At 58.1% G+C, this 12,160-nt stretch overlaps 1 protein-coding gene across 1 annotated transcript in view; it reads right to left on the bottom strand.

Annotated features, from left to right (window-relative positions):
- Positions 1-11,614, bottom strand: part of FAM53B (family with sequence similarity 53 member B) — a 48,016-nt gene extending 36,402 nt beyond the window's left edge. Inside the window, exons 1-2 of the mRNA XM_039870758.1 lie at positions 11,527-11,614; positions 10,386-11,299 (exon numbers count right to left, since the gene is read on the bottom strand). Coding sequence (XP_039726692.1) covers positions 10,386-11,299; positions 11,527-11,614 — 1,002 coding nt within the window. The remainder of the gene's footprint in view (positions 1-10,385; positions 11,300-11,526) is intronic.
- Positions 11,615-12,160: the final 546 nt, after the last annotated feature.

Raw genomic sequence — 12,160 nt, 5'->3', positions numbered from 1 at the left:
CCCGATTCTGTAAGCTTCCTTGGGGATGGGGCGCTGCCAACAGGAGTGCTGGAGGAGACCCCGCGTCTGGAGGGCAGAGGGGGCCTTGCCTTTTCCTGTCTGCGTCCTATGGCTGTCACTGTCACCCAGGCATGCTCTTTGACCTAGCAGGAGCAGTGGGTCCCACATGTAGCAGTCATTTCCGGTTCACACAGAACCAACTTCCTCCGCCACCCCGGCTGGTACCCCGACTCGGGGGACGAGGCCGCCGCCCCAGGACTTGAGGACCCCCATGTGCCCAGAGCCACGTCTCCCCCTCTGCTGCCGTGGCCTGGGGCAGGGGCAGCTTCCTGTGGTCACTTCTTCCACGATACCCAGCGTCTCGTCTTGGCTTCTCGGGGCTCAGAAACCTAGTTATCGACTTCACAGTGGCTCCTCTGTGGGCACACGGCATGGTTTCTGTCCCCTGCTGCAAGGCCCTGGCTGACCCAGGCAGCCTGCCACATTCTCTCCAAGCACAGAACTCTGGCAAGAGGCAGCCCCTGCTCCAGCAAGACAAACACACTGGAGGACCCTGTGCTGTTGCAGAGAAGGGGCTGGGCGGGCGCCTGGTGGCCCTGAGTGACGCATGGCTGATGTGAGCTCACTGCCACTGCTCACAGATGAAGCTTCTGGTGGTTGTGTTATAGTTTGGAACCAACCATTTCTTTTGTTTTCCAAGACAAGAAAGAAAAAAAAAAAAAAAGACACCCATTCCCCTCCCCAAAAGGAATTCTCCAAGAGTCCTACTCTGTCTAACTTTCAAAGAAGGCATTGTGAATCTCTGGCCATAAATAGGCAATTAACACCCACTCTGAATCCAGTGGAACCAAGTTCCCGCCAGCCCGGCCCGGGGACTGCAGCTCAGGGCCTGCCCTCCTGTGTGGCATTCACTCTCTTTAGTTCTCCGCTAGGGCCTAAAGCTGCAAGAAGGAGCAGTGATCCAGGACGCCGACGCTGCAGAAACGTTACAGAGACACGGCTGCTGCCAACAGTGCAGACTCTGTCGACGCCAGGCTCGGGACGACGGAGGGCTCTGTTGCAAAAGGCAAAACGGGCTAAATTAAGGTTTCATCTGGGGTCGGTCCCCACAATAGCCAGCAGCCTGTCCGGGGTAAAGACACAGGCAGGTGTCCGATGTGTCGGTTCTAGGCCTGGCTCGTAATTCATCACACGTCCATCTCAGTGACACCAGTCTCTGCTTCCCCGTCTCCAGCGCTCCCTGGGGCTCTCACAGGCCACAGGCTCACCAGGGTTTGGAGCCATAAAGAAGTGAGGCTAGAACAGGCCCTAAGCCTCCTCCAGCCTGAGTCAGAATGGGGTGCCCAGTTTCAAGAGAATGAGGACAGAGATCGTGCGTGCTTCCGCCAGGCGGGGAAGCACGGCCGGGGCTGGCAGAGCACGATGCGTGAGGACCTGGGGCGGGGGATGCCGTTTCAAGGGTGCTGCAGAAACAGAATGAACCATGGTGATCCACCAGCCTTCACTTCTACTGAGAAAGGACCACGGAGAAGTACGGGCAGAGGGAGGGCTGCAGGTTGGATAATGAGAGACTTGCAATCGGAAAACACTAGATAGGGCAGCTTCTAGGCAGTTATCTTCGGAGATCAGGGTGACCGACTGCCCAGTGAAGTCTGTGACTAGGGTGAGTTGGGAGCTAATGACAAGATGAACCCAGTGGCCGGTCCTGTTGGTCCCACCTCCGGAACATCTGAGCCTCATGACAGGGATCACCGTGTCTACGGTCCCCGCCCTGGTCTGCCCCACTATCACGTCTGCCAACAGCCTCCCGTCTCCCCCATATGGTACCTCAGGCCACACTGCTCACGGCAACCAGGAAGAGCTTTTAGGGGGCTGTTGCTCCCCCTTTACAACTAATTCCCTGCCTGCACTCCAAATAAAAGCCAGAATCTTCAAAGGGCCTACTAAGAAGACTCGCTGTGCTCGGGCACCATGCTCCACTCACCTACTCGCTCGTCCCAGCCCTTCCCGACTCCGGCCCTAGTGCCTCTCCTGGAGGACCCCCTCCAACTCCCCATCCTGCCCTGCTTCTACGGATGCTCCTGGTGGCTGATTTTCCTCACACGGACCTTAATGCGCGCTATGTGCGAACACTCTGGAAGCCTGGCCTCTTTCAAACGCTACCAGGGACCCAAGCTGCTCGGCACGCACAGTGTCTGGACAGCGCACAACCAGCCACGTTGGGTTCCTGGTCATTCACTCTGCCGCCGAACATAAGACCTGGGACATGGAGCAGGAAGCGGAGCTGCCTTTCCCAGCCCAGGCGTAAGGCCTTGCCTCGGAAATGTCCAACACTACATGTCTGACGTCTTTCCAGACAGTTCTGAGGCAGCTATGTCTGCAACTCAGCATAAGTCAAGCCTAAGCCTTCTCTGGCGCTCTGGAAGGTTCTCGAGCAGGTGCAGAGGCTGTGCTGGGCCCAGCGCTCAGCAGGCACCCATCCTGGGACTGGAGGCAGAGAACCAGGCTCTTGGCTCACTTCCCCAGGCCAGGCCTTTCCTAATCCAGGCTGACCCGAGACCTCCTGACTGACAAGCCGCAAGCCCGGTGCTGTCCCCACGGGAGACGAGCCCGTCCCCGGCCTCTGCAGAGTCACTGCGCTGGGCCTGTGCCCACTGCTGCTCCTGAACCCCCAAGCACTTAGGGAGCTTCCGAAACACCCAGGTACCAGGCCCAGACTCACTGACGCGGACCATGCGGAGAGGCCCAGGAAGCTGCTGGTTCTCGGTCACACCCGGGCACAAGCGCATGTGGTCAGAACCCTGTGCTTGGAGAGGCGGGACCCCTGGCTCCCAGTCACAGCACGGCTAGGCCACAGCCGGGTCTCAAACCGGGTCTTCCGACTCCACGTGCAGCTCTGCTCCAGCAAGAGGCCACTCTGTCCCCCTGAGATCCAGGGGGCGTCTGCCCTGTAGCCGGAGAGCAGATGCCGACCTTGGAGTGAGACAGGCCTGGTCCAAATCCCACCAGTGCAACTCGGCGACTCAACTCCAGCCCTTGGAAGAGCCACACAAGCCTCGGGCCCCAGGCCTTCTTCTTGGGGGCGGGGACACGCCTGAGACCTCAGAGTGGCAGAGATACAGAGTCCCACAGTGAGGATCGCTCACATTCGATAAGCGACACTTTCTTCCTTTTGACAAATTTCTTTTCCTAAGTCTAAAACATCACTTCTGATCGTGTTGACGGCGGCTGACTCTCACTGAGTGCTAACTTGGGCCGACACGGTTCTGGGCTTGAGTGTTTCATACAGATGACCTCCTTTAATGCCACCAGCCTGCGGATGGGGAAACTGAGGTGCAGAGAGGCCACATAAGTTGTCCAGGATGAGGGTCGAGCCCATCCCACCAGCCTGAGGCCCGCCCTCGGCCAGCGCCCCGTCCAGGCATCTCAGCCCACGGCCTGCTTCCCTCCTGGCAGGCGGGAGTGACACCTGGGTTTCCTGAAGCTTGCCTCCATGGGCGCTTGGAGTTGAGTTGGTCAGAGGCCAAGGACCAATGGGCCCACCAGTCCTTCCTACTGTGGATTCCATGAAGCAGGACTAGAGATGTCCTCAGGGGCGCCACCCTCCTGCCCACAGGCTGTGGCCTCCTGAAGGCCAGGTCCCCACCGTCCAGGCCCCTGCGCCCCGCACCAGAGCAGGGCTGGCAAGCCGAGGGTGCGCCAAGCACACGTGGGCAGCTACAGGGGATCCCGTCTGGGCAACTGGCTTACAAAGCAGAGGCCCCCTTCTGAAAAGGCCCAGGTACCCCCAGAGCTTCATCACGTCACTTCACAAACTCCCTTCAGCTCAGAAAGGCTCTCAATTAGACATGGAAAATCACCAAGTGGCATTAAAAGCCGTCTCCCTGGCATGTCCCCAGCTGAACTCCTATTTTTCTTTTCCCTGGGAGATCAAAGCTATTGTGTCAACACTCTGCCCCAATCCAAGTGACCTTAAGCAGACTGCTTATGCAACCTGGCGGCTGCGACTGGGGACGGAGAGTGGTCCAGGTGTCTGAATGGGGGTTTCCTTGACTTATGAGAACCCCGTGACAGGTGCTACAGTGGACGCTTCTGTTCTGAGAGACAAGGGACTGCAGAGGACTGAAACTAGTCCCCGGGCTCCAGCCCCCACGACTCCACTGCTGGAGAGACCCGCCGGCTCTGACAGCACCTACGCCAGGGTGGCAACCCCAGCTGGGACAGGCCAAGGGGTGCGGCTTTGTCGTTAAGCGAAGTGTCAACCGCCGGTGATCCATTCTTTGTGACGCCTCCTCACTTCCGCTCCACAGACAAGGAAATGGAGGCTGACGGAGGGTGACCTGCCTGAGGGCACACAGCTCAAAACTGGCAGAATGGGGAATGAGCCCCTGACCGCAGAGCTCACACTTGCTCCCTCCACGCCCTCTGTGTCCTGTAAGTGTCGGCTACTTGGAAAGGCCACCCGGGCGGTCCTTGCAGGACGAGGAGCACAGAACCTGGTGTCAGGAGGCCCAGGTTCCGGCCCTCCCAGCCTCCTCGGTAACCACGTGGCTTTGGGCAAGTTCACTGCCTCTCCCTGGACTCCGGACGCCTCAGCCTCCGGTGAGATGGCAGACCAATCAGCGGTGGCTGCCAAGGTCGCTGAGGGGAGGACCCCAGGACTTCCTCTGAGTTCCACCGGAGAGACCGCCACGACTGATTAGCGATGTCTGTCAACAACGCAGGAGGAGGCGCACAGACCGATGCCCGGACCGGCCCGCCTGGCATCCACAAGCTCTGACAGTCCAGGCCTTAGAGGCTCCCTGCCTTTCTTCCGGCCTGTCCTGACCACACCCCCTCGGAAGCAACCTCCCCCACGGCCCGTTTTTTGCCTTTATTTTCATTTAGCGTTTATTTCCCTCTCAGTGTAATTCCAGGGCTTTCTGTAACTACCTGTCGCCACCTACACCTCGTGCCACCTGCACTCCGCGTTAGGAACGGCGAGCCACCTCTGACTGGCTCTGCTTGCTGTCAGCACGCTCCCCAGGCCAGCGGGAGGGGTGCCGAGGGGGCAGGGCAGAGGAAACTGAAACCAGGGAGGTGGCTGGCCACTAGCAGAGTGGACACAAGGCCACAAAGGCTTGTGCGAGCCAGGCCCAAACCCAGGGATTTTACCGAGGAAAGGCACAGCTGGCCTGCAGCTGCCGAGGCTGCCTGAGCAAGGAGGAGGTGCAGCCAGCAGTGTGACAGGCCACCCCACATGGCAGCCCCCGCGGGCACACAGGGTGGAGGGCAGAAGGTGACCAGAGGGAGCCTCGCCCACAGATGACCCTGCCAGCACAGAGCCACGAGTCATTGCTGAGAACCTGTGACAACCGCTCTGATGACCTTCTACAGCAACCCTCACCCACCGGAGCGCCCACGGCCCGGGCAGGCTGCCCTCCTGGAGTCAGCGGCGGGCCCCAGCGCGGCGGAGCCTCTGCCCCACGCTTCTTCCCTAGGCGGCCAGGCTGCCCCCAGCCAGCTTTCCCGGGCCCTCGAACATCTGCTACCACAACAGTTGCTGCCTGTTCTGAGGCTGTTCGGGGAGGCTCGGCGACGCAGTGTGTGGGCCGCTGCAATCAATCACACCTCTGTTTCAGCATCCGACCCCTCCTCACTTCTGCTTGAATGTCTCGCTTCTGTTTGAAGCACTGTTGAGAAATACAATTTGTTGCTCTTTCAAGCTGACCAGCCTGGAGTTAAAAATATAGCAAGGACCGTGACAGGCAGGGGCACGCCATTCAGCGGGTCATCTTTAATTGTTGCTTTTTTCTGAAATCTTTGCTCACACACACACAATCCGTGTCTAAGTGGCCCTGCATAGCTTGGTCTCACTGGGATCAACCAGGGCTTGGTGGGCAAACCGGGTCTCAAAAAAGCAGTAACCCATCATGTCAGCAAGGTCCCGCTAATGAACAACTCCTGTGCTCAGGCTGGGCCCTGCCCTTGATGGCACCCATTGCCACTTTGCCAAAGGGAGGCTGTGGCTCCACATAAAACACCAGGCAGAAGGGGACTCAACAGAGCACACAGGGAAAGCCGTGTGGGGAGACCAGCAGACTCGGCAGTGCCGGGCAGCCGGAGCCCCTGGATGCCTTCGAGCGGCCCGCTCTGTGAACTCGGTGGCTGCAGTGGCGATTACAGGAGGGCGGGCCTTTCTGGACTAGGTCCTTGAGTCACTTCTCCTGGGGAGGCTCTCCTCTCTACGGTCACCCTCCCTTACTCAGGACCCACATCTCTGCCTGCGAGCTGCGCACTGAGGTTTTACGAAGACGTGAGCAAAGACCGTCTGAAAGCAATTTGTCCACGCCCCACCCCCCCAGGACGTCAGCCTCACTGCTATGAGAGACAAGAGCCACTGCTGCCAGCCAGCCGGAGAGCTGCGTGCTGGGGACGAAGCTGGGGAGTGACAGGCAGCCAGAGGGGCGTCCGGTGGACTCCCAGGGTCCTTTCCACCCCAGTTCCACAGGTGACAGACGTTAAGACGAGAATGCTCACACACAGCGAACTTCCTCTGGCAACGGCTGTTCCGATTCGGTCACTATTTCACACCCCTCGGCTCTGAGTATGGAGCTCACCACAGGCTGAGCTGAGCTGCAGGGCAGGCCTGTGGCCAGCAGGCCTTCTCCCCGTTTTCAAGAGGAAAGGACAAGGCAAGAAGAGGAACAAACGAGAAGTAAACAGCAAGGACAGAAAAGGGAGGGTGAAACCAGAACAGAAAAGATGGACGAGTAAAGGAAAAGGGAGCACTTATAACGGATTGGGGGTGCCTCCTGGGAATGTCACCTTCTCGTCCTGGTTCTGCCTCTGGAGTCACGTATCCATGCCTTCCCTCCCGAGTCCTGCAAGTGTGACCATAACAAGTGTTTGTCAGCACTCACTGTGTGCCAGCCACCACACTAGGGACGTGTGTGTAGATCAAAACAGAGACACATACGTATTAATAGATGGATAGAGAAACACACACAGTTATGCATTCACCTCCAAATACAGACACACACGTACATGCGCACACAACACGTTAACACATCACACACACACGCACACATGCGTGTGCACACGCTATTCCCTTATTCCTCCCAACAGTCTTGGTGGTGGTGGTGATGGTATTTGCTGCACGAAGATGTAAGCAGTTCGCCCAGGCTGCCAGCCTCCTGCCCTGTCTCTGGAGGCCTCATTCGTCAATGTCCCTGTTACATGTGGATTTAAGGGTGAACATATTCCAGAAGGGTATGTTTCCTTGGGGGTTTGCAGGGGGGCTGAAATGGACAAGACCCAAGGTCACAGCTACCTCTGACACCCTCTGCAGCTAGCTCAGGGCCTGTACCTCAGAGCAGTGCCCCACCCCAGGACACCTGCTTCTGCTACGCTCGCGAAGGTGTGCGCAGGAGCAAGGCCTGGGACTTCAGAGTTGTCTGTCCTCCCCTGCTGGTCTGAGTCCCTTGGGTTCTCTCCCTGGTCCCTTTTCTGCTGACAATCTGGAGGGCTCTGGCTACTGTCGTCGCCCTGGGCCCTTTGCCCCTGGCGCTCACACACACACCCGGCGCGGGGTCTGCTCTGGGCCCTGCAGGCTTGAGCCCGTCAGCACCTCAGGGAGTCAGCGTCTGTCACGACACCCAGTCGCTCCAAAGGTCTGAAAAGGCACTTTGCACCTTCAGCCTGAGTCTCACATGCTCCTAGTCTCAGAACCCCCCCACACAGGGGCTCCTCTATAAGAACTCTCTCCCCACAAATACATATATAAACCGAGATCAGAAGACTGTGAGAGACAGCCCAGGACTCAGCCTGAGGAACCAATGACAGGATGCATGGAGCAGCGCCCGCCCTCGGCACGAGCCTACCTTTCCAGGGACGGCCGACCCTGCTCACTTCCTGGCAGTCACGACGGTCGAGTAAAGTTGCAGCCCCAGGAGGCAAGGGTCTGTGTGCAGTAACTGCCACATCAGCTGTCGTCAAGCCGTGACCAGGTCCCTGAACACCAGGAACACACCAGCTCACAGGGTCCCCAGCACAGGGCCCCGCATATTCCAGGCTGGATCCAGACCTCTTCAAATGCACAGGAGCAGCTTGGGGCCTGGTTTTCAAGGCTTCTGGCAAAGCAAGGCCCATCTCCCTAGGCCATAAATCACCCAGTGGGGAGCCCCGAGCAAGCAGAGCCCCCTGCGGGGAGGGCTGGCCAGGCCTAGAGCCTTGGGGGGGGGGCACTCAGGGTCCATCCCCAGGGTTCTGGCCGCGACCCTTGGGCACACATGCTTCCCAGAGGCCCGCCTGGATCTGCCCAACCCCCGCCTCGGCCAGGGAAAGGCAAGCAGGGCCAGGGCGGCCTCCTCAGGACCTTGGAGGCCTGCCTGGAGCCAGTGAAGCAATCTATACATCTGGGCACGGCCCCGCCGAGCAGTATGTTTTCAAACGGTTTCTACCCAAGTGAGGACGGGAAACGGCTCCGGCGATGCCAGCGGTCTTATTCCAACTTGTGGCTAGTAAAATATAATAACACGTGTACGTTGTTTTTATTACCTATCTAGCTTATTAGCTAATAAAATAAGCTCAGCATTAAAAATTTAACTGAAGCCGTTTATCACACCCAGATCTCAGGGCTCTGGGTTTCCTTTAGAAGTCGCCCAAACCTGTCACCTTTCCAGCCTTTTCACTTATTTAAATTTCTCTAGAGAAGAAAAATTCCACCCGCGTATCCAACGTAAATGAATGCGTTCAATCGTTGTCTAGCCGTAAAGTCCTCAGGAAAAAGAAAGGGACACACCTGGAGTGGCGATGGAGGGAATGGAAACTGGAAAGTGGGGGTGGGGGGGTGGGGGCTGAAGATGGAGGTGTGCCCGGTCCTCCCCTGGGTTCTCCCCCGAGTGAACTCCACGGGCACGGGGAGGCAGGAGCACATCACGCGCCTACACTCTGCTGCCCCAGGCTGGGGCCCGGGAGCTCGAGCAGGGGTGCCGGAAAGTCTGGACCCTGTGCGCTCTAGACTTGAGATCCTGCACCTCTTTTTTTTTGTGAGGTGGGGACTGGTGGGGCATGCGGGGGAGAGAGAAGGAAACTACATAAATGGAAACCCCATTTTCTTTCTGAAATGAAAGGCGGCCCGGCTGAAAAAACAGCACTGGGCACCGCAGGAAGGCAGCAGTGCTGGCCTGAAAGGCAGTGGACGTGACGGGCCTGCCGGCCCAGATGTGACCACACGCTGCACGAGCAAGGCTGACCCCTCATGCCAAGTGGGTCTCCTTCCCCATTAAGACCAGCAACGACCATCACTTACACAAGACCAGAAAAGACGATGGTCAAAGCACAGCCCCATGTACCCAAGGGCTACCTGGACGCAGAGCCCAAATCATTACATTCTACCCACCATGTTCACCACCCTAGAGTGGATGGGTTACAAGGGCCAATCACCTGCTCCCTGGGCAGCATCACGCTCTCATCCTGGCCTGCCCAGGAAGAGCCAAGAGCAGGCAGCACTTAGGCTCAGAGATTCTCCTGATGACAGTGTATTAACTCCAAGTCCATTTCTTTCAAAGCAATACCCAAGTTCAGCATTGGCACAAAGCAGGGCTCTAAGACACAGGGGACAAGGTGTAAGTGACAGGGGCGTGCAGCTGGAGGCCTCGCCTACAATGAAGGGTGAGGATGGTCACAGAGGCAGCACAGAGGGTAGTGAGCAGTTTCTTGAAGATCTCACATTTGGGGCAGTTTAATTTAAAAAACAAGTGCCTCCCCCATCTCTCTCTAAGACCATTACCCATGACCCTGATCTCAGGATCAGCCTAATCCCAGCGACGCTGAATTCGGCCTCTGCAGCATTTCTTATAGCGGCTGCAGGGAGGGCTCAGCACGGTGCCGGGAAGAAGGGGGTCACCTGGGCTTGGTGACGCTTGTTTGTTTCCCGACGCCCTGCCTCTCACCATCTGTCTAACGCTTGTACCACCAGCACTGTGTTCACAGGGAGAGAGCGTTTCTTTTTTCAAATGTAGAGAAAATGATTTTATCTTTCTTTGACTAGGATTTAAAGATACAAAGGAATTACCCACTAAGAGTTTCTGACTCGGGCACCCGCGCTTGCCCGGCACCGGCCTGGACCGGCTGAGACTCGGGGAAGCACCCAGGTGCCCCTGCGGCACCTCCACACGGCCGGGCTCTGACCTGCGCCATCTTGGCGAGGTCGAGGGACGGCCTCTGCTCCTGCGACTCTGCCGGGCGGAAAGCACCCAGGAGCCCCAGCGGCACTTCCACACGGCCGGGCTCTGACCTGCGCCATCTTGGCGAGGTCGAGGGACGGCCTCTGCTCCTGCGACTCTGCCGGGCAGAAAGAACCCAGGAGCCTCTGCGGCACCTCCACACGGCCGGGCTCTTACCTGCGCCATCTTGGCGAGGTCGAGCGACGGCCTCTGCTCCTGCGCCTCTTCCGGGCGCCGCCGCTTGACGCCGACCTTCTTGTCGTTGAGCACGCACGGCTGGGAGCGGCTGCGGGCAAGCCCGCTGGGGCGTCGGACCAGCTCCGGCGTCGAGGCAGGTGTGCTGCTGGCCGAGGGCGCACTGTACTCCGCGAAGGAAAACCGCTCGTGGGAGCAGGACAGGGACCGCTGCATGTCGAGCCGACCCCCTCCCGCGGGATTCGCGTCGGGGCTCCAGATGTCGCCCTCCTGTCCACGGGTGGCCGAGCCGGGCGCCCCTGGGCAGGGCTGGCCTCCGAATCGGTGGTGGAACCCCGCCGGGTCGCAGGGCGAGGACAGCACGTTGGCGCGGGAAGGGAGGCTGAAGCTGGAGCTTCTCTGCATGGTGCCGAAGCCGCTGGAGTAGCGCTGGACGCTGCCCCCGCTGTAGCAGCGTCTCTTTTCCACCGGAGTCCAGACTTTGGACCCCAAGGGCCGCCAAGATGTCCGGCAGCTGGACATTTCATCCGAGAAGGACAGTGACCGGCACTGGCGCTTGCTGGGTGGGGCAGAGGGGTTCCCGTTGTGGTCGCTGAGGCTGAGGCCTTTGATCAGGTTAGTCACCGTGCAGGTGTTCGCTGCCTCCCGGTGCCACAAAGTGCCGTCCTGACACTGCTCAGGCAGGCACTCCCAGATGCTGGCGCTCGGCTGGTCAACCTGAAGAGGGCATTTCCTGTCCAGGTCTCGCCATCTGTCATTTTCTGGTTCACAAATGACAAAGAGAAAACAGGATTGGAGAAGCCCTTCATGCCAGCCCTCTGTCTCCTCAGCCAGAGCTCGTTTTAAACAGGATTCGGGAGCCAGAAGAAAGGCCCTTAAAAACCATCCAGTCCAACCTCACTTTACAGAGGAGAAACTGAGGCTCAGGGAGGGGACGTGAGTCCCAGGTGTGGACCCAGAGGCAGAGGGTGGCCTAGAATCCAGGGCCCCCTGGTCTCCTGATGCGCTCTCTTTTCAGCATACCATGCTGCCTCCCAGGAAAGCCTAAAGCAGTACTTTTCACCCAAAACGCTTCCTCATTTTAGAGCTGGGAAACCGACCTGCTCCACCCCCGCCCTGGCACCAGCGGTTTTGGGCAACATGTCTGCCACGTCCTGTCTCCTTGCTCTGAGGCTCTTGGGCTGGGACTTGATGCCCAAACAAAAGGCCATGACCAGAGATGTGTCTTTTGGTGCTTCAAAGGATTGAGGTCAGAGGGGATGAGGTGCTGCCAGGTTAGTTCGTCTGAACTCCATCTCTAGAACACTCTAGAACGCGGGTAACAGAAACAATATTTTACTGGTTTACGGCCCCTCCTCCACCAAAACGGTCCACAACATCCACGACAACAGCTGCCAATCACTGAGCACTCCCCTTGTGTTCACACGATTTCATGCTGAGATCAAGGATGTTTGAAGTGGTTAAAACCTATAGAACCACGTCTTGGGCTGCACAGACGTAAAGGCACAGTTTAAACTTACGTGTCAGCTTGCTACTTGCATGCATGAATAAATAAGCTAACCCTGCTAGGAAATGCTGACTTTGCACTTGAACCTTTATTTTAGTGAAATATTCAAGAACTACTTGTTTTCGTACCATGGAATCGGGCACTGCGCTGACAGTTCTAGGAGAACCAAGATGAGTCTGACACAGTCCCGTATTCGAGTTCGTAATGCAAAACCCAAGATAAGAAACACGTGGTACTGCTGGGGATCGAC

The sequence above is a fragment of the Pteropus medius genome, unplaced genomic scaffold (genome assembly GCF_902729225.1).
Source record: "Pteropus medius unplaced genomic scaffold, Ma_sr-lr_union100, whole genome shotgun sequence".
In the NCBI taxonomy this organism is placed as follows: Eukaryota; Metazoa; Chordata; class Mammalia; order Chiroptera; family Pteropodidae; genus Pteropus; species Pteropus medius.
Note: the sequence above shows the minus strand (reverse complement) of the source record. Positions and strands in the feature narration are given on the sequence as shown.